This window comes from Neovison vison, chromosome 11 (genome assembly GCF_020171115.1).
Source record: "Neovison vison isolate M4711 chromosome 11, ASM_NN_V1, whole genome shotgun sequence".
Taxonomy (NCBI): Eukaryota; Metazoa; Chordata; class Mammalia; order Carnivora; family Mustelidae; genus Neogale; species Neogale vison.
Window position 1 is genome coordinate 205,337,428 of NC_058101.1, and position 20,523 is coordinate 205,357,950.

The 20,523-nt window shown below is 40.6% G+C and overlaps 1 protein-coding gene across 1 annotated transcript in view; it reads left to right on the plus strand.

Moving 5' to 3' along the window:
• Positions 1 to 19,855, plus strand: part of GPM6A (glycoprotein M6A) — a 155,327-nt gene extending 135,472 nt beyond the window's left edge. Inside the window, exons 4-7 of the mRNA XM_044225706.1 lie at positions 5,988 to 6,141; positions 13,354 to 13,430; positions 13,961 to 14,026; positions 17,721 to 19,855. Of these exons, the coding sequence (XP_044081641.1) occupies positions 5,988 to 6,141; positions 13,354 to 13,430; positions 13,961 to 14,026; positions 17,721 to 17,873 (450 nt within the window). The 3' untranslated portion in view covers positions 17,874 to 19,855. The remainder of the gene's footprint in view (positions 1 to 5,987; positions 6,142 to 13,353; positions 13,431 to 13,960; positions 14,027 to 17,720) is intronic.
• The last annotated feature ends 668 nt before the right edge of the window (positions 19,856 to 20,523 follow it).

A 20,523-nucleotide genomic window follows, 5' to 3' on the forward strand; every position in this document is an offset into this window, starting at 1 on the left:
TTACTGATTGGGGCTATCATTTCACAGTGTAGGTAAATATCGAATCACTAAAAAAAAAAAAAAAAAAAAAATCGAATCACTAGGTCATATACCTGAAACTAGTGTACTGTTATCTGTCCATTATTCCTCAGTTAAAAAGAAAAGTATTTGTTATTATTAATTACTATTATTATATATTAATTATTATAAATAATATATTTATTTATAAATAATTTATTTATAATAATTATGATTACATATTTATTATGTATTATGAATGCTCAGATGACAGAATATGTATCTGTCACAGTACTAGCAATGAAAAGCTAGATATAAACATGATAATTACAAAATATTTTATTGCATACCTTTTTTTGTTACCTAGGATTATGCTTGATCTTTTTTTTTTTAATGTATTTGAGAGAGAGAGAGAGCACAAGCAGGGAAGAGGGTCAGAGAGAGAAGGAGAAGCAGACTCTCTGCTGAGCAGGGAGCCTAGCTTAGGGCCGCTCCCAGGACCCTGAGATCATGACCTGAGCCGAAGGCAGATGCTTAACCGATTGAGCCACCCAGGCGCACCTACACTTGATCATTTGGAATAATTCTTCAATTTGAGTAATCATCAGATCCCAAGATAAAACATTACATAGGAAGAGAGAATTGTATTTTTAGCTTGTTTAATTTGGATACTTTCGTGACCACGAACTTCTATTCCCTGAAATGTAACAGGTTTGCGCTCAAAATTCAAAAGTAAGGTCTTTTGTGCCTTTCTTAGAACAAAACATATGAATTAGTAGTCATGAAAATACTTTCTCACAGCAAAGAGTTCCTCTGTTAGCCCTGAGCTCTATTAATTGACTCGGGCACTGCAGCTTGCCGAGAAAAGCAAGTGTGAGTCCCTGCAGTGGTTTCCAAAGTCGCGCCTTCCATGGCCCCATAAAGTAGCAGCAGTCAGAGTCCAAAGTGTTCAGTCTACTTTGAATCTAAACCTATTGAATTATAGGTCCCATTCTACAGTGAACAGCACCTTCAAAAGAAGCTTTTGAGAAACCCCCTGAGACAGAAAGAAAACCAAGATAGAGAGGATGTAGCCACAGGCATGCTGATTGCCCTCCCAGGGACTTCCGAGTGGCTTTTAGCTGTCCAAAGCAGTGTGCTTCAAGCTGCTGTATCATGTTCGTTGTTCTTGAGACTATAAATTAGCCTTGGATCTACAATTGCAAATAATGAAAATGTTAATAAAGAGGGCTTTTTTTTTTTTTCCCTCCAAGGAGTTCCATTAACAAGATTTCTTCAGTTATGGGGTGGTTTCCAAACTTTCTAGAGCCTTTCTCCTCTCGAGTGGGAGCCCGCCTTGAATAACTTTCCCAGACTCAAGAACTTCTTTTTACTTTCTCCACACGTGAAATGAAATCTAATTCCCTTATTCTGTACAGTCCTATCATTCAGCCAAAGCATATATTTTTATAGACGTGGCGGTAATCACAATACTGCTGTCTTGCATAAAAATAGCTAATATTTTGTCTGTGCTTCTTACTAGCCCAATTCTGTGCTAAATGACTTTTATGTGCTACTTCCTTCCAGCCTCACTAAATCACGTAAGAGCAATTTAGCAGGTATTCTCATTTTACAAAGGCAGACACAGCAGCATAACGAGCAGCCAGACTCCATCCAGCTCCAAAGCCTGGGCCTTTCATCAATGCGTTATAAATCCCCCTTTATTGCTAAATAAATGTGACATTTAGGTTAGGGACACTGTGAGTGGCACGTTGTTGCTTGATAAAGTGGTCAGTCTCTACCCACTTACAGGATAGAGGCGAAGGCTGCGAAATGGCCAAGAATGGAAAATGACTTTCATCAGCTCCTACAGATGAGCAGAGTGAGAAGTGAGTGGGCGCTGGTACAGGGAGCATGCAGATCGATGCCTGGAGGTTTCGCAGACCGCTCTCCCCCAGGGTGGGTGCATCAGGCCATGACAACAGAGGAGTTCCGAGCCAGCAGCCACACTGCCCGGCGAGCTTCCTCTGTTGATTTGCTTCATTCCAATTCCAGAAAAGAGAAGAATAAAGATTACCCAGGAAATACTTCCCTTTCTCTCTGGTCGAGTCACACAGAATGTTTACCGTCGGCAATCAAGTGTGTTTTAAGACCAGATACTGTCTAGATTTCCACACGGAATATTTGTATTTCCTCTAATGAGAAAAACAAGGGGGATGTGTTTCTTGCTTTCTCTGACTGAAATCCTTAGACATACCTTTACACATCTTGGGCCCTCATTAAGTATTTGTTGAGCAAGACAAAAAAAAATTCTAAAAGTGATACAAACTTTGATAATTCTATTAAAAGAGTAAATGGCCATTAAAGGACATTTCCTTGGGGGAACCTGGATGGCTCAGTTGTTGGACGTCTGCCTTTGGCTCAGGTCATGATCCCAGGGTCCTGGGATTGAGCCCCGCATCGGGCTCCCTGCTCAGTGGGAGGCCTGCTTCTCCCTCTCCCACTCCCCCTGCTTGTGTTCCCTCTCTTACTATGTCCTTCTCTGTCAAATAAATAAATAAAATCTTTTAAAAAAAAAGAAAAGACATTTCCTCCAGTTCCTGCGGTGACTTAAAGAAGTTAGTATTTTTTTTTTAAAGAAGTTAATATTTAACAGGTTTTATTTTCCTATATATTTAGACCAGGCTTTGTTTCATCTTGGACAAAAATTTGTAAATATGTCTGCCAGATCTCAGTTTAAGGACATTGCCAGGACCGATGCTGGCTCTCCAGACTCTCCAACCAGTAGTACTGAAGAGTAGAGACTAACAGGAAGTCAGATTTGGGAGGAGATGAAGCAGTGTTATTAAAAAATGTGTGTTTAATTATATTCTGTGTATCTAAAATCCTGTGACACTTGCCAGATTATAGGAGACAGGCTTGATCTCAGGTCTCATTGGCTTTATCTTGGCCATTTTCTTCTCCGTTGTATAAATTCCCTACTACCCTTACTCCCGGTAATTTTCTGTATTAATCACAACACAACTTTAATAAAGATGCACAAGCTCTAACATCACATTGACAAAGTTTGCCATCTTTCCAAAGTGTGAGAATTATTGAGTTTCACATGTTGGAGATTTCACTGAAACCATAAAGTCTCTCTGTAATGCATTACCAAAGGAATTAATTGAGTTGAATAAGAGATTTAGTTTAATTGAGTTGAGTAAGAGATTTAGTTTCATTCCATGTATTTATTTTATTCTGTATTATCATTTTGAAAATGTGACTTGAGGTGTTCAAATTAAGCCTGAATATACTCCTGTTTCTCTTCAAAAGTCTTCTTCTAGAAGGTACCTTTGAAGCCCAGAAGGGAACTAGGTGTCTGTAGAAACTCAGCTTTTGGTGCACAAAGACTACGATTCAGACACTTTCAAAAAGAATCCTACTGCTGTATGAGCTAATAAACTAATAGCTAATTCAAAGGATTAAAAATGCAACTGCAGGGGCACCAGGGTGGCTCAGTCAGTTAAGCATCCAGCTATTGATTTCAGCTCAGGTCATGATCTTGTAGTCGTGGGATCGAACCCCACGTTGGGCTCTATGCTGACCGTGGAGTCTGCTTCAGATTCTCTCTCCCTCCTCCCCGGCCCCTCTGCCCTCTAGCTCAGGTGTGTGCTCTCTCTCTCTCTCAAATAAATAAATAAATACAATTTCACCCTTATACTTATGTTCACATGTGCTGGTCATCCCATGGTCTGAGTCTGATTATATAAATAAGCACAATCAATGGGAAATCTTTCAGAAGATGCCACTTTTAAAACAAGTCATACTGTAATGTGCACAAACTCAAAATACGCTATGTACAAAGATAAAGAGGGAAGGAGGAGTTATAAAATTTGGGTGGATCTCTCTCAGGATGCAAATTCAGATCATTGTTGGGTACCCGCAGAAAAGCATATGCCAACAGAACTCATCTCTTTCCAGCTTCCAGTTTTGATTTGCAGATACAGTTAAGAGTAGTTGGGTTGGGATAAAGGAAGTAAAATTGTGTCCCTTTGGGGGACGTGTACAAATATAATCACGAACAGTGAGGCTGAAGGTGAGAGAGCGTACCGCTACGTGAGTGACCTAGGAGGGTGTCTTGCTGTAGGACTATGAGGCCCACCAAACGGGGAGTGCCTTGCAGTCCGAAAACTGAGTTCCCCACCCGTGCAGCACCAGGCATGGAGCACGAACTAATGCACGGTGGTGGCTAACCTAGGATTTGTGGATTGAAAGAATGAATCAACGTATGAATCAACCATTGAAGAGTGGGCAAGAATGTACTTCCAAAAACTCTCTCCTGGCTTTTTTCTTCTTTCATGTTTTCTGTGTTTTGCTGGAAGATGACTTGCTAATCCTGCAGGCAGGGACATGAGTGATGGTCAAGAAGCCTATAGTCTCACTCACAGATGCAGGATTCAAATGACAAGAACCAGATATTGTAGCAGAACAATTCCCACAGTAGTGATTTTCGTCTTTAGCTATTTTTCAGGGATTATCTTGATTTTGGTCTGTGATATATGAGTATGATTCATTAATGCCAAGTGACATAGGGTAAGGGAAGGAAAAATAAGATGAAAACAGAGAAGGGGACAAACCATACGAGACTCTTAACTCTAGGAAACAAACTGAGGGCTGCTGGAGGTGAGGCAGGTGCAAAGATGGGGTACTAGGTAATGCCTAATGATGGGCATTAGGAAGACACGTGTTGCAGTGAGCACTGGGTGTTGTACACACTGATGAATCACTAATTCTACCTCTGTAACTAGTAATACATTCCATATTAATTAAATTGAATTTAAATTAAAAATTACATTAAATTAAAAAATGCCATTGTACAGTGGGGCAACTCCCGTGAGGCTCTCTGCCTGTCATTGTTTCTGTTTGGTGTTTACCTACATGGGCACTTCATATAATAAATTATTCCTATATCGTGGGAAATATGCTAATGAATCCAGTGACACATAACTTACATCGAGAAATATAATCAACTTGTATCAACGGGGGCATTCAAGCCTGCGCTTAAACCTCAGGGCATTGTGACTACACCTGTTCTTTTTCAGTTACCTCTGAAATACAGTTGTTAATGCAAGTGTTAGCTTAGGCCATTCAAGGTGTGTATTTATGGAGACAATTTTATACGTAGATGACATGGATTAAGCTGTTGATAAGGAATGCGAAGCGACATGAATACATCTGTGTCTTACCAGCTCTTCATCCATCTACCAATGCATGCATCTGTCTTTTTTTTCAGCATCTAAGTCATGCTTGAGCTAAAAATCCACTCAACTGATGCTGAAACTAAGTCTTTTATTCAGTTGTATCTGGGCACATAAACAGCCTTTTACTTCATTTTATAAATACTAAAAATATTTCTGAAACAAGCAAAAAAAACCCTTTATTTTCAACTTTTAAATCACATTTAACTATGTTTCTATAGCAAAAATAAAATCAGTCTTCTTGAAAGAAGACTTCAGAGTTAAAAGTTTACAGAAATCACTGAAAAGGAGAAGTGCAGACTTTTATCGTTAATACTAAGCTGACTGGAGAATTACCACACTCAACAATATTAAATGTAACCCTGACTGCGTAACATAAATTTATCGACAAAGTTTGAACTTTGCAGAATCCCCTGTAAATAGACCAGTTACTGTTTTCTAAAGTCTAAAACAAAGAAGAAAAAGAAGAAGTGAGGTGAGATTTTTGAGACAAATACATGAGTGAAACAGACATTACGATGCAGATGGGTTCTTTCTTCCTTTGTTGCCGGGCATCTCTGCCACGCGGAGGCTTCCGGCAGGTTCTTCCTGCTGGAATAACCCATGTTAATCAGCACCTCCCAGCTTCCCACTGTAATTCCCGCAGTGTCATGATCTCGTGCTGGGCATGAGGACACTGAACACTTCAAATTGGATTTTGTGATTTAGTCGCAAAATACTTCCTGTCCGGTGGATGACATGTTTTCTCTCTCAACTTTTTCTCTGTTGCAGTTTATTATGCTGACGTACCTTTTCATGCTGGCCTGGCTGGGGGTCACGGCTTTCACCTCTCTGCCCGTCTACATGTATTTCAATCTGTGGACCATTTGCCGAAACACCACCTTAGTGGAGGGAGCCAATCTCTGCTTGGACCTTCGTCAGTTTGGTAGGTGGACCTCTAACTAAAGCAAGGCCTCGTGCTGTTTGACCTCAGTGACTGCCTCTGAAATATTGCCAGTGACGTTGGAACCATCATGACTTGATGAGAAATGGATACTTGAGAAATGTATCAGAGTTTTCACCTTTAAGACATCCTTTTTTAAATTTAAATACGTAAGAGTTGAAGAATGATTGGTGGTTAGTCCCAGAGCATGAATCTGTGCACGTGTGTGTTTGAACAGACTATCAGGTTGGATTTCCTGGTATCAGCAATATGAAATTGTGATGTCTGTGTCCCGACTCCTTTGCGCTTGTCCAGGCTTGTTATGATGCTTGTATCTACTCTTACTCCCCCACGACAAGCTGTGCAATTTGTGAAATCTAGTGTGAAGATCACCCAAGAAGTATGTACTTCAATGACTTCCAAAATAAGGCAGAAAAACTTAGCATTTTATAATAATGGAATCCAAGAACATTAAGCCAATCAATAGCCCTCTTTGGTTACTTTTGTTTAGGGCTCACTGTGGGCTTGTGATACACCGACGCAATTCTACTTGTCTGTCCATGTTGACTTGTTTGATGCTTACAACGGTTCTGTTTGGTGGACACTATTATTATCCTTTCTATAAATGACATAGGGGGGTTGAATGAGTTGCAGGCAGGGACATGAGTGATGGCTAAGAAGGCTGTAGTCTTACAGATGCAGGATTCTGTATGGTGGACACTATTGTTATCCTCTTTGTTGAGGATGAAGTTCTTGGTGAGAAGATCACAGAGGGAATATGGGCAGCTCTTCCCCCTCTCTTCCCCCTGGAGAGGTTTCGGTCCCGGAATCATAGCCCACATATGCACAGGAAGGGAAGGCGTCGGCAACAGCTGTTGGAGGTCATGAGGGAACAGCTGTTTAGAAAACATGGCTCTGACTTCAGTCCCTCCCCCTCTCCGTGTCTTCCTCCTGTTCCACTGATCTGAAAAGTGAAAGTTGGAAGAGAAGTGACTGGTCTCTCAGACATGGTTGTCAGCTAAAATATGGGCCACCTAGTGAAGTTCCAATTTCAATAAACAAGCACTTTTTAGTACAGTCTGTCCCCATATTGTATGGGACACACTTAATAATAGGTGTAAATGATGACTGGGATTAAAGCCTCCCTTTGAACCTTAGCACCGTTTGTAACATAGTTATCAAGATTTATTCTAATTTAATTTTTCTCCATCATGTGGACAAGAGGGCACTTTTCAGATGTCATGCAACCTTTTACATCACATACTAATTTTTTCTGTTTGCCCTTAATATGAATCTACTGCCTGCATGACATTTATTTGCCTTCCAGATCATACGTCCCCAGTAAGAATCCTGGATGTACAGTCACAGTCAATATATCAAGGGGCATGGGCGTAGAAAAGGACACTCCCCCACCCAGGTCTGAATTATGATCAGTACAGACATTTACTAACATCATCAAAACAGTGATTGGGTAGAGAAGAACATGCTATAAAGTGATTTCCCTTATTTTTGCAAAGTTACCTCATTACATCTAGACGGTGTCTTTGCTCTTAGGCAGTCAAGGTCTTCGAACTGCATCGTGGGAATTCTGGTCACGTAACAGCGGGGATGTCTGCTTCTTCCCTACTTGCATGTCCCTGTTCATTCCCCTGCATGTGACAAATCCGTCCACATCCTACCGATCTGATGGCGAGCACAGCTGTTATGCAGCTCACACAGTTGGGGAACTTGAAGATGCTTTGTCCCATTAGGGTTTGCCATATTTCAAAATGAGTCATGAAATAATCTGACTAGCAATTTTAATTTTTTAATGCTTTCGAAATTATTTCTGTTGTCCTTCAATGATGGGCACAGCAATTTAATGACATTGAATGTATGAAGGGTTTGTCTTAGTAAATTTGTGTCAGAATATGTTAAAACTGATCCCCCACATACACACCAATATTATCATCTAGATCCAGAATTTAAAACTGTGTTTTGTTAAAACCCAGTGATTGAGTGAAACTCCCTCAGGCCAACCGTAGGGAGAGACTGGTCCAGAGCAGGTGGACTCTGGGTGGGGCTCCTTTAGCCTTCTAACCAGCCCTCCCTCTCGTCCACACATTGTAACAGGAACAGCTTGCTTTCATCTGATTTCCATAAAGCCCTTCTTGGTAAAATTTCCTTTCAACAAATACTTATTTACCTTCTGTTAGGTGTCAGCACTGCTCAATTTTGAAAGACAAAAATCTCCACGTCAAAAAAGTAAAATTAAAAAAAAAAAAAAAAAGTAAAATAGGGGCGCCTGGGTGGCTCAGTGGGTTAAAGCCTCTGCCTTCGGCTCAGGTCATGATCCCGGGGTCCTGGGATCGAGCCCCGCATCGGGCTCTCTGCTTAGCAGGGAACCTGCTTCCTCTTCCCTCTCTCTATGCCTGCCTCTCTGCCTACTTGTGATCTCTATCTGTCAAATGAAATAAATAAAATCTTAAAAAAAAAAAAAGTAAAATAAATGAAAATTGGACAAACACTTAGATCATGGACCTGGCCCATCAGTCTTTCTAGAGAAGACACCCATGACGTAGGAACATTGCATTGTTTGCACAAGATGGAACAGAGGACAGAGCTGAAGCTATCAGTCAACAGCATTTTTGACTGTAGTCTACTCTGTTCAAAAGGACATCCTATGGGCGCCTGGGTGGCTCAGTGGGTTAAGCCGCTGCCTTCGGCTCAGGTCATGATCTCGGGGTCCGGGGATCGAGTCCCACATCGGGCTCTCTGCTCAGCAGGGAGCCTGCTTCCTCCTCCTTCTCTCTCTACCTGCCTCTCTGCCTACTTGTAATCTCTCTCTGTCAAATAAATAAATAAAATCTTTAAAAAAAAAAAAAAAGGACATCCTATGTTAATATAGAAACTAGATATGTATGCTATAAATAGGAAAACTTTGGTGTGTTTAGCCATGTGTCTTTGCTAATCAGTGAGCCATATTTACTGCTATTAAATAATTCAAGAATCTATTTGGTAAAATCTTGGCTACATTTTTCTTGTCTAGTCCATTCCCCTGCGTAGGCATTCCTAGGTTGGGCTATACCTGTCAGAGGGGAATTAGGTTACCAATGGAATGAAGCTTACTAATCAACTGATCTAAAAGTGGGGCAATTACCCTGGATGAGCCAGCTGGGCCGCATGTAATCACAGGGGCCCTTAAGAGTGGAAGAAGCAGAAGAGAAGAAGCCAGAGGGAGGTGACCTCAGAAGAAATGCACGTTTTACTCAGAGAGATGCCTCACTTTGAGGACAGACAAAAGGGGCAAGGAGCCTAGGACTGTGGGTAGACTAGAGGAGCTGGAGAAGGATACTTCAGGCATTCTGTCATCTTTATGATTAGAAATGTAAATGGCAAATTATTTGGAAATTCAGCATTTATATTCCCAAGTAGGGAGTTCATTTCCTAACACCCCGTAAGGGTTCATAGTGTCATTATACTTCCTCCTCCTGCTTCCCTCCCTCTCTGGCTTGCAATTTCCTCCCTAAGGAGGGAGTGGTGCTTCGACCACCCAGAAACCTCCAAGAGGCTTTTTATTGCCTTAACGAGGAAAGTAATAGGAACTGTGCACAGGATGCAAATTTTTCCTAGTTCAGACACAACCAATCCTTAGAAAGCCAGAAATACAGTACTTCAGTTTAACCAGCTTCAAGGACATTAAAAAGCAATAACAGGGACGCCTGGGTGGCTCAGTTGGTTAAGCAGCTGCCTTCGGCTCGGGTCATGATCCCAGCGTCCTGGGATCGAGTCCCACATCAGGCTCCTTGCTCGGCAGGGAGCCTGCTTCTCCCTCTGCCTCTGCCTGCCTCTCTGTCTGCCTGTGCTCGCTCTCTCTCCCTCTCTCTCTGACAAATAAATAAAGAAAATCTTAAAAAAAAAAAAAAAAAGCAATAACAACAAGCTATAGAGAAAGCTCGTGGCTGCACCTCTGACACATGAAATTCGTCCTGTTTGCCCTCCTTGACGTGCATTCCTGCTACTTCCCTTGTACGATCCTAACTTATTGCTTGTTTTTAAGAAAACAGAAATGTCATTGTGTATATTTCATTGAAGGACTCTTCTACACTGAGTGCAGTAAATATGCATAAATATACTCACTATTTAGAAAAATGAGTAAATCTGAAAGTTTGCTTCTTGTGGGTTAGGCCAGTTTGGCCCTTCCTTGACAGAGACCCGCAAATCCAAATAATCAAGGTTTTGGGTTTGCACGGCAACATAGCTTATGGACACCTTCTCATGTTTGTAGTTTCCCGTGATGCAGACGTGGATTGACAGACGATCATTAACTTGCGGTATGTCTGTTTGTGGTGTATGGTATCTGTATCACCGATGTCTTATATACAGATGCATTTTATGTCGGGAGTCCTGGAGGCCGAGTGGAAGGGCTGGGTTACAGTGTTTTAAAGGTGGTGGAGGAAGGCTTAACTGAAGAGCCGTTATTGGATGGATATGAGGGTCGCGGGAATATTCATAGTGGAGGAAAGATCCAGGCAAAGTTACCGAAGCAGCTCCATGCCTGGCATCTTCAGCAAACCGCAGAGAGGCCAGTGTGGCCGAAGCAGAATGAGAAAACAGGAGGGATGGATTGGGATGGAGTCTGAGAGTCATGGAACGCCGTGCTGAGTGCGTAGTGGGACATCATCCATTTAGAGACTTTTATTCTGAAGGGAGTAGAGGATGTTTGCAGGTTTGGGCCGAAGAGAAGCAGTATCTCCCTTCCCTTGTGGAAGAATCACTCTGGCTGCCAGATAGAGAATGGACTGTCCCAGAGGAGAAGGAAGGAAGCCAGTCAGCACTCTTGTTGTAGCCCTGAGGCGCCAGAGGGGGGCTCAGGCCGGTTAGTGGCGAGAAAAGTGGGGAGAAGCGGTCTGGTGCTGACCGTACTTTGAAGATTGGGGCTGCGGAAGGTCTAGATAGATGGGCATGTGGGTTTGAGAGAAAAAGAGGATTGAAGGAGGAATGCAGTTGTTGCCAGGACCACAGGGAACACAGACTTGCTGTCACATGAGCCGGGAAGCCTACAAGAGCTTGCTCGGGCGGGAGGCTGGCAAGGGAGACCAGAGTGCACTTTTGAAGATGCTGTAGAGACTTACTAGGAATCTAAACAGAGTTGTCCGGGGTAAGAAATAGGGTATATGAGTCTTGATTTCGGGAGGGAGGCACACGGCTGGCTGAACGGATTGAGGGGCTGTTGATAATTTGTAGCGAGCTCTGAGACTCCGTGAGATCCGCAGGGGACAAAGATGACAGGTGTCCACACTGGGAGCTCCTGTGAACGAGGTCCTGGAGAGAGAGGACCTGTGAGAATCAAAACCTAAAAACAAGAATCTCCAGGGCGCCTGGGTGGCTCCGTGGGTGAAGCCTCTCCCTTCGGCTCAGGTCATGATCTCAGGGTCCTGGGATCGAGTCCCACATCGGGCTCTCTGCTCAGCAGCGAGCCTGCTTCCCCCACCCCCGCACCTGCCCCTCTCCCTACTTGTGATCTCTGTCTGTCAAATAAATAAATAAAATCTTTAAAAAACAACAAAAACAAAACCAAGAATCTGTAGATTTGGGGATGTAGTGAAGATGAGCATGAAGGAGAGGGAGTAAGCCGCCAGCCCTGCCAGTCACTCAGGAGAAGAGCGGAAAGTTTATCTTTGATTTTATTTATGTGTTGTTCATGGCTGATTTCCATGGAGGGTTGAGGCAGAATCTGACTGGAAAGGTGGGAAAAGTTTAAGTAGAAAGGAGAAGAAGGGAATGGCAGACAGTGTACATAGTTAATGCTTTGAAGGAGTTTGGCTGCAGAGGTCAACAAAGACACGGGTGAGGAGGTGTGTGCACAGCCTGACCCACGGTGACGTTTGTCGTGGAACAGCCTGCTGAAGTGTGGCCTGAACCGGGAAGCACTCTCAATGGTGATGGCTTATGAGACGCATCTTAGGGGCTTCTTACCCTCCCGCACTCCATGTCATCTTGGCAGAAAAGAAAGGTCCCAGAGAAGCATGTCTGCATTCGATGGACCGCAAGTAGGTTACATTCTAAAACAGAAATAATCGCACAAACTACCGTTGGGGCAGAATGGCACCATCTCCATCGACAGTGGGAGCTGGCCATGTACCTCGAAGCCAGAAGATGTGAAGCGATACACGTATTAACGTTAAATAAAGAGACGGCAGTGCCCAAAGCTTAGGGAATAGTTCATCCCGAACTTGTGGGGTTTTTTTTCCCTTTATGTATGTATGTTTAATGCTTCAGTAGTTCTCAAAACGAAATTCAAGGCCCCTTCGAGGCTAACCCAGATCACTTTTCTGTGAAACAAGATCCATGGCAGTGTAACCCCAACGTGCTGGTTAGAGATGCGGTTCTCCTGCTAAACACTCCGGTTGCTGACTTCACAGTTCTGTGCTGGGGTCCAGAAACACACATTTTTGAACATTCCCCAGGTGATTCTGATGCCGTTGGTCTGTGAGCCAACCGGAGGAAGGGAGAATGTGAGCGAAATTACAGGGTTTTTTAACATCTTTTTCCTACTGATAACACTGTTTTCAATATTAGCAGAGAAGAATCACTCCTTTGGGTGATACGCTTTTATAGACTAACAGAAGCTTTGTACCAGCAGAATGAATTTGGATTCACACTTCAGCTTAGTCGGGGACATAGTTATCGGAGTAATTGTGACGGCTGCGCCATTGCATTAACGGACCAAACCGCCCAGCTCGCTGCGATTGAATCTGGAGGCTCTGGGGGCTGGGTCCAGTTGACTTCAGATTGAAGATGTTATAAATTGTTTGAGGGCTAAATAGTTCTGATCTTTCACTCATAATCCCGGTTATACTTATTATCTAGCTATAAAAGCTGAGAATGTGGGTGCGCCTGGATGGCTCAGTGGGTTAAAGCCTCTGCCTTCAACTCAGGTCATGATCTCAGGGTCCTGGGATCGAGCCCCACATCAGGCTCTCTGCTCAGCGGGGAACCTGCTTCCTCCTCTCTCTCTGCCTGCCTCTCTGCCAACTTGTGATCTCTGTCTGTCAAATAAATAAAGTCTTAAAAAAAAAAAGAATTTTTTAAAAAAAAAAAAAAGCTGAGAATGTTTTCATTATACCGTAGCATAAAATGAAACCTCCTTAGTTTTTATCAGCATAAGATTCTTTTTCTCCCTCTGGGCTCTTGAAAACATTTATAAACTAAGCTATAATTTTCTACATGTAGGAATTGTGACAATTGGAGAGGAAAAGAAAATTTGCACCATCTCTGAGAATTTCCTGAGGATGTGTGAGTCCACTGAGGTAAATGTTTTTAAAGCTGTTTCTGTTGTCCAAATTTTAGCTTCATTTTCGTAGTTGAAAAAGACATAATTAAAACTCTATTGAATTTTCCCCCTTTCACCTAAGGAGCAATTGTACTTACAGTGATGTTACACAGGGGGACTGGAGAATAAATATGAATTTCAATAAAAATTATAACAAATATATATTTTCTAGAAACTATCATGTTCACAAAAGTTGAACATTTTACTGTTACATTTTTTAAATGTAGCCTTACTTAGTTAAAATATTACTGAAGACCATCGTTACTAATGACGATCTCATCTTTGTAGTAAAAGTATAGTAAAATGATGCAGTTGCAAAGACTTAATTTGCAGGAGAAAAGATACTGTGATGTTTTCAGATTGAGCTAAGGACGCATCAGTCCCTTAATGTGAGTGCACTTTTCTTAAAGATGTACGAAGTTCTTATTCGTAAGGCGGCAGCAGTCCGGATCTCTCTTCTGCTTGTAACTCGATGCGTGTTTTGATTCTCTGCGGTTTCCTTTTCAGCTGAACATGACCTTCCACTTGTTCATTGTGGCGCTTGCTGGGGCTGGGGCCGCAGTCATTGCTATGGTAAGACCTTGTGCTCTGGGGCTTGGTTTTTCAATTTGAAGGACAAAGCAATTTACTTGTTGAGATGAGCTTTTATCCCCAGTTCTGAAGTCCATAGGAATCCTATTTAATACCAGTTTAAAAAGGTGGGGTAGGGGGAACAGGGAACAGTGGGCAAATAAGTAAGTGAAAAACAAAGCTTAACCTGAAAAAGTGTTATTGTTACACTAGAGGTAGTATTTGGGAAGCAGTTTAAGGATTAGAATACTCAGTCATATTGGTAGCATTAACAAAAATAAGTAAATTCATCCGTGTCGCAGATACTAGGTCCCTATTAACGTAACAGATCGTCTCTGAACCATATAGGTCTGTATCAGTGTAATATTCTAGGTAATCTTATCAGTCCCTTAACTTACTTTTCTCCTCCTGATTTAAGGACATAAAAAAGCCATATGGAGTCACTCACGGAAAAAAGGTTGATTTATTCTTCTTAACACAGATATCAATAGTTTCCTGCTATTTCTTTGATATCTATATTTGTTCAGAAATGCTAAGAACATGTTTTTCAAGTCAGGCTTTTACTGAGTTTTGAGGACCTACAATGTTCCAGTTTCTGTCTCTTCCTTGGTACAGTTTGCTCCTGGACGCCCAGAGACCAACAGCGGACAAACACTCAGAGCATCAGTGATAGTTTTCGCAGCCAGCATCTGCTGGTCCTTATTTTTGCATCGTAGTGTGCAAAGTAATAATACAAAAGTGAAGTGGTAGAGAGCTCTAGAATGTTCCCAGTAACCTCACAAATACAGCCAATTCAGTATGCAAAGATGATGAATTACTTTGGGTCTATTTAATTCCTTCCCTTATGGTGCCAATACACTGAGTTTTCAGATATTTTGTTAATTTAGTATCATGCTCATTGCTCAGCATTTGAGATAGAGCGTATAAGCCTCTACATAGGAATTTTATTTCCGAATGAGGAACTTAATAAGATCATGGTGGCTAATTAATTGGAGGGGTCACAATAAGACAATAAGCAAGGGCTTTATAGTCTCAGCCTAAAATCAGGTGCTAAGATACGCCCTGGAGAAACAGGTCATGTTCTGGAGATGATGGTCCAAGCTCCCATGGTCCCAAGCAGCACCCAGCCTGGCCGTGAGACAAGAGGAAACATCTCTTCATACACACATTCCCATGCGATGGGTAATTGTTAGGGACTTGTGTTTGTTCGGGCAGCACACTCTCGTGTATAAGGGGTCTAGCAAAGCACTTTTTGTAAAGAGAGAGGTGTGTGATAAAGCATGTGTTCACATTCGCTACGTGTGTGTGTGTAAAACTGTAAAAATGCGTACCATTACGCATACATTAGTAAAAAGTACTTGTATAAATGAATAATATACTTAAGTGTCCCCAGAAATGCTTACTCTGAAATGATTCTATTATCAAAAAGATCTTAACATAATAGAAATTCAGATGCTATGTATTTCTTAAGGAATCTGTGCTTTGCATAAACTCAGATACTAAGTTATAAATAAATTTTATTTCAAACTATAAGAGTTTAGAATATTATTAAGTTCTAGCATCCTTTTGACTATCTAAATAAATAATAATAATAATAATAATAAATAATAGCATAAATTCCTTAAGAAATTAATAACATCTGACTACTGATTGACATCGGTATTTCCCACTCATTAGCTCTGATAGTGGTTACAATTTTAGGAGACAGGGGAAATATAACAATAGTTATTGCTTCTGCTCCTGGTACTAATACTAGTTCCAATAGTATTGATGTTTGCTCGTATTTCTTTAAGCCTTGCTCTGTTGAAAGCACCACCAAATGGTTAAGCACATAAATACATTCAGCAGTCATAATATAGCCACGTCATTAACCTCATCCCCAACTCCTTCAGCACTTGAAGTACACTACTGTCATTACTTCTGTATTAGAGATGAGAAAAATGAGATGAATCCTTCTCTAGCAAAATATTTAAAACGTCATCTAAAATTTAAGGCAAAGATGGTAAGAATTTGTACTAAGACTTATGTAATCTACTCCATTTGATTTTTTGAAGGCATTAGAAAGTTCTGTAGATGCTGACAGAAGGGGTCTGCTTGGCTTTGTGCCAGGTTCCGGGGACCTCTGTCCACCTGCCGAGGGACAGTCAGAGCCTGGCAGCTGGTGTCCCCTAAGGCGAGAGGAAATGTCTGAACACGACTGGAAAGTGCCTATTTCTGAACTAGAAGGACGCTGAAGCTCTTTTCAGTATTTCAGACATATTTAATAATAATTTAGGGGTTATATATTTTCAGGAACCTTCAGGAAGGTTTCTATACATCTCAAAATATATTCATTCGTATGAAACGTATTTTGAGTATCCGCTGCTTGCCAAACACTCTCCGCAGCACTTGATGTCATCTGAGCAATGCGGCACGGTCCCACGTGAACTTGGTGGTGTCTGTAGCCTCTGTTCAGTCCTCATGGATGTGGTGATGAAGCCTTCACCATGGAAGTGACAGGGGACAAGAGTACAGCTCACAGCTCTTGCTTGCCTGTGGCTTACGATTTCTACTACACAAAATGCAGAATTTCAGAGGAAACAGAACATTCTGAAAATTCTTACTGGTATTCTTATTGGTCTGCATCTTTTCCCATATTGCTGTGTCAAAATTGTCATTTTTTTTCTTACTGCCTGTTGACTACCTTAACATATCACAGCAGTCTCCATTTAGAATTGACTTTGTGTTCGTGATGTCTATCTGTCCTTTTCTAAAGCCATCCCACCTCCTGTCTTTCAATGTACTCTTGGCTAATCAAATTGTTAGTGTTCTATTTTACTAAATTACGGACAAAAATAATGCCCACCCTTTAGAACTCAGATCAAGTAAATAATTAACAATGTAATTTCCCTTTCATATTCACCCATCAAAAGCCGTCATTTGGAAAACTGCTTTATCTCTCTCTATGGACCAGGAATGAGGTAAAGGGAGAAAAATAAACAAGTGATCTCATAGCTGAGTGCTTTCAAGTCCAAACAGGAACTTCATGACTTGAGTAACTATGCTACTTGAGATAGATCAGGAGCTTCCTTTGTAAGCATGCACTCTTCGGGCTATTGCGAATGCATGCAAACCTACAGAATCCATATGGCACAGTTCTTGATCTCCTGTAGTTTGCAATCTAAAGGAAACTGCAAAATTCAGCTCATGGAAAATTAACTTAACAATTAAATCTGCAGTTTTATTTTGGGGTTTCCATGATCCCGCTTTCTGTTGCACGGCAGGCAATAACATAACCTCCCATTAATTCTAAGTTGTCTAGACTCAAACAGTGTAAGAGACCATTTTCTGTTACGGACGGGAAAGCACAGATACACGATCATGAGATGTATAGTATGTTGGTGTGGGTAAGTGAGGGCAAAATGAACAGGGAACATCACATAAAGATTAAGAATCAATCTTGGCTACTCCAGACTTGAAAAAGAAGGAGAGAAAGAGGTTCTGAAAGAAAGGGAGCGGAGAAGCTGCTGTCATGTAGTCAGAGACGGGAGAAGGAATAACAGATTTTTATTGTTCCTGTTACTGCAGAAGTTCTGATTCCGTCTTATGAGTGCACACATCCTATAAGCATATAATGTGAATGTCTCTTTCCTGATAGCGTGGTGTAATGAAGATGCTGAACAGCCTCCCAGTGTAAATTATTTCTGTCTTTGATCAGGTTCACTACCTTATGGTTCTGTCTGCCAACTGGGCTTACGTGAAAGATGCCTGCCGGATGCAGAAATACGAGGACATCAAGTCGAAGGAGGAGCAAGAGCTTCATGACATCCACTCCACTCGCTCCAAAGAGCGGCTCAATGCGTACACATAAATAAGTCCTTCCTGCCCCTCCCGCCATTCAGATGCATTGGTGTTTAATGAAGGGCCATCCAACCACCCAACCTTTGGAGAACTAAAACGGAAGTGCTTCTCATCAACGAGGTGTAGGGTGACTTAGGAATCACCCGAACACCATTCCTTGCTGTTTAGCACTTCATTTCCTAATTGGTTAAATTGGTGTGATCAGATCTCTTCTACAAGCTCCTATCCAGCCTTTTCCTTTTTTTAAATTTCTCAAACTCATTACTAATGCTGTCAGATTGGAGATACTAACATTGTCAAATGCAGACATTTATTTGATTTTTTTAACTGCTTCCCATGTGTTAATACAGAACACCTTTTGCATTATTTCTTATGTTTTGGAAAGAAAAATAGCTTTTTATACTTTTTAGTTTTGATTTCGGTAACTAGTTTAACTACAGGTAACCTTCAAAGGGACCATTGTACATTATGAACAATAGACAGAGACGGTATCGTTAACGACTCTTCTCGAAATCTGGAAATCCTGTCTGGAGATGAACGGCCACGTTAGTACGGGCTCTGGTTCATGTTTTCATCGATCTAAGGTGCAATTTCTAAATTTGTAAGAGTAGGTTAAAAAAAAAAAAAAGAAGTGCTTCTTATCTTTGTTAACATTGTATTTTTTTTTCTTGATGTACTTAAAAGGTATTTCTCTCTGATTACTCATGTTTATGTTGTGAGCACGTAGAAACAGTGATGCTTATGCACGGCTAGTAGCCTTCTTGAGATTGCGACACCAGACTTACCTTTTAAAGCTTAGTATAGAGACAATGTTAATGGAAATACTGTGAACTCTTGAAGAATGATCTCTTTGTGATTTAAGCAGCGGCTGGATTGGAACTTTTAATATGCTAATGTGGAACATTAATTACCTTTACGAAGGTGGTATATTAAGAAATAAGCACAGTAAACCCTCAGAAGTTGTTTTACCTACTTTAAAAGATTTTAACGGATTGCACCTCTGTAAACTATCCCTCCAATGTGTATGATATATTTGAAAAGGCTTCCATTAATATAATAGCTTTGCTTGCAGCCTTCCAATCTATGTTGGTTTACCTGTAGTGTTTTTTAAAGTGTGGTCAGAGGCCACTCTAGAATGTATCCCTTCCAAGTGTAGTGAGATACCTGTGTTTTTATTTGAAGTAAGTCATTTTAACCAAATGTTCATTCATAATCATTTATAAGAAGTACCTATATCAAAGGAATAAAAAAAAAAAAACAATCAGTATTACTGGACCAAAATTGGTGTTTGTTTTAACCTTGACTCTTCTTTTGATTCTTTCTAATGCTACAAGAATGCTGTAAAGTGTCTTTTAAAATGATGTAGCCTGACAAGACATTTTTGTCAGTGTATAAAAATTAGGTAGTATTGTGCACTGATTTGACCATTGTGAAATCTTTTCTCAGTGTAAGTGCATTTCTAATAAAATTTATGAGTGAAACAATCTTTGTACAACGACTAGTCATGCATCATCCGTAATTTTACAAGTTCTTGTAGTAGGTAGCGGGGTATTACTAGGGTTATCTGTGGCATGATTATGCATTCTGTAGTATAATTTAATTAATTTGGGGTTTTGCTTCCTTTTTTTTACATGTAGATGATCTTACTGGTTCAACCTTTTTCTGATATATGCAGTATTACAGATATTGAGCAAAAGTATTAATGGGCTTCTTTAAATTCTATATTATAGTGTTTCAGTTCTGTGTCTTAACAGTTTGTGATGATTTTTAAAACTGTCTTTTAAACTTATGTAATGATGTTGATGCTTTCAGCTTTTTTTTTTTTTTCCTGGTATTAGAGTTTGTATTTTCACAAAGAGTGCTTTGTAGCAGGCATTACAATTAATCTGTTTTGTACATAAATGTGCCAACAGCTTGATGGTGGCGTTTTTGAAATGTAGAACAAAGTGCTTGCAAAATGTAATAAATACACTTGTGTACTTTGTGTACTTATTATTAGTTTCTGCAGTGTTTTTTTGTGGTTTTTTTTTTTTGGTTTTGTTTTGTTTATTCCTCTTTCCTATGTGTGTGCACTCTTTCCAGACGCACTAGACGCTGTCTTTTTAGAATGCTTCTTAGCTCAGTTGAGCTGCCCTCAAGCTGAACTGAGAATTCTGTGTATGACACGCAGCATAGGGAGGCCAGGGAGCTGGGGAGAGGGCAAAGGTGTGAAGGTTTGGAGGTCATTTAATTTAGCAAAATGATAACAATTCCCGACTTAATGCTATTCCCTTGCCTAATTTCTGTTGTTTTGTGTTTTCTTTAGAGCTTCCTAAACTAGTAGAAAAACAAAAAAGACTAATTCAATTCAGAAAGAAAAATGCTTTCTTGGTTCGCTTCGAAATTTCAAGGTGAGAACACTTAACGTGAAAAATACATATATTTTCCATACTCTTTGTTTGAGTTGTAATTTCTTCTGACCAAACTAGAAGTGATGGCGGTTTAAAAATAATAAAACAGTGATCAATAAAAATCTTAATTTTCACTAGGCCTGAGTAATTATATTAGTCTTCAGTTATTTATGTATTATTTTAAATAAGTAATATAAGTGCCTGAAAATGTCAGGCACTTAGGTTACAAATATCTACAGTAATTATAAGCAGATCTGGACAAAATATCTT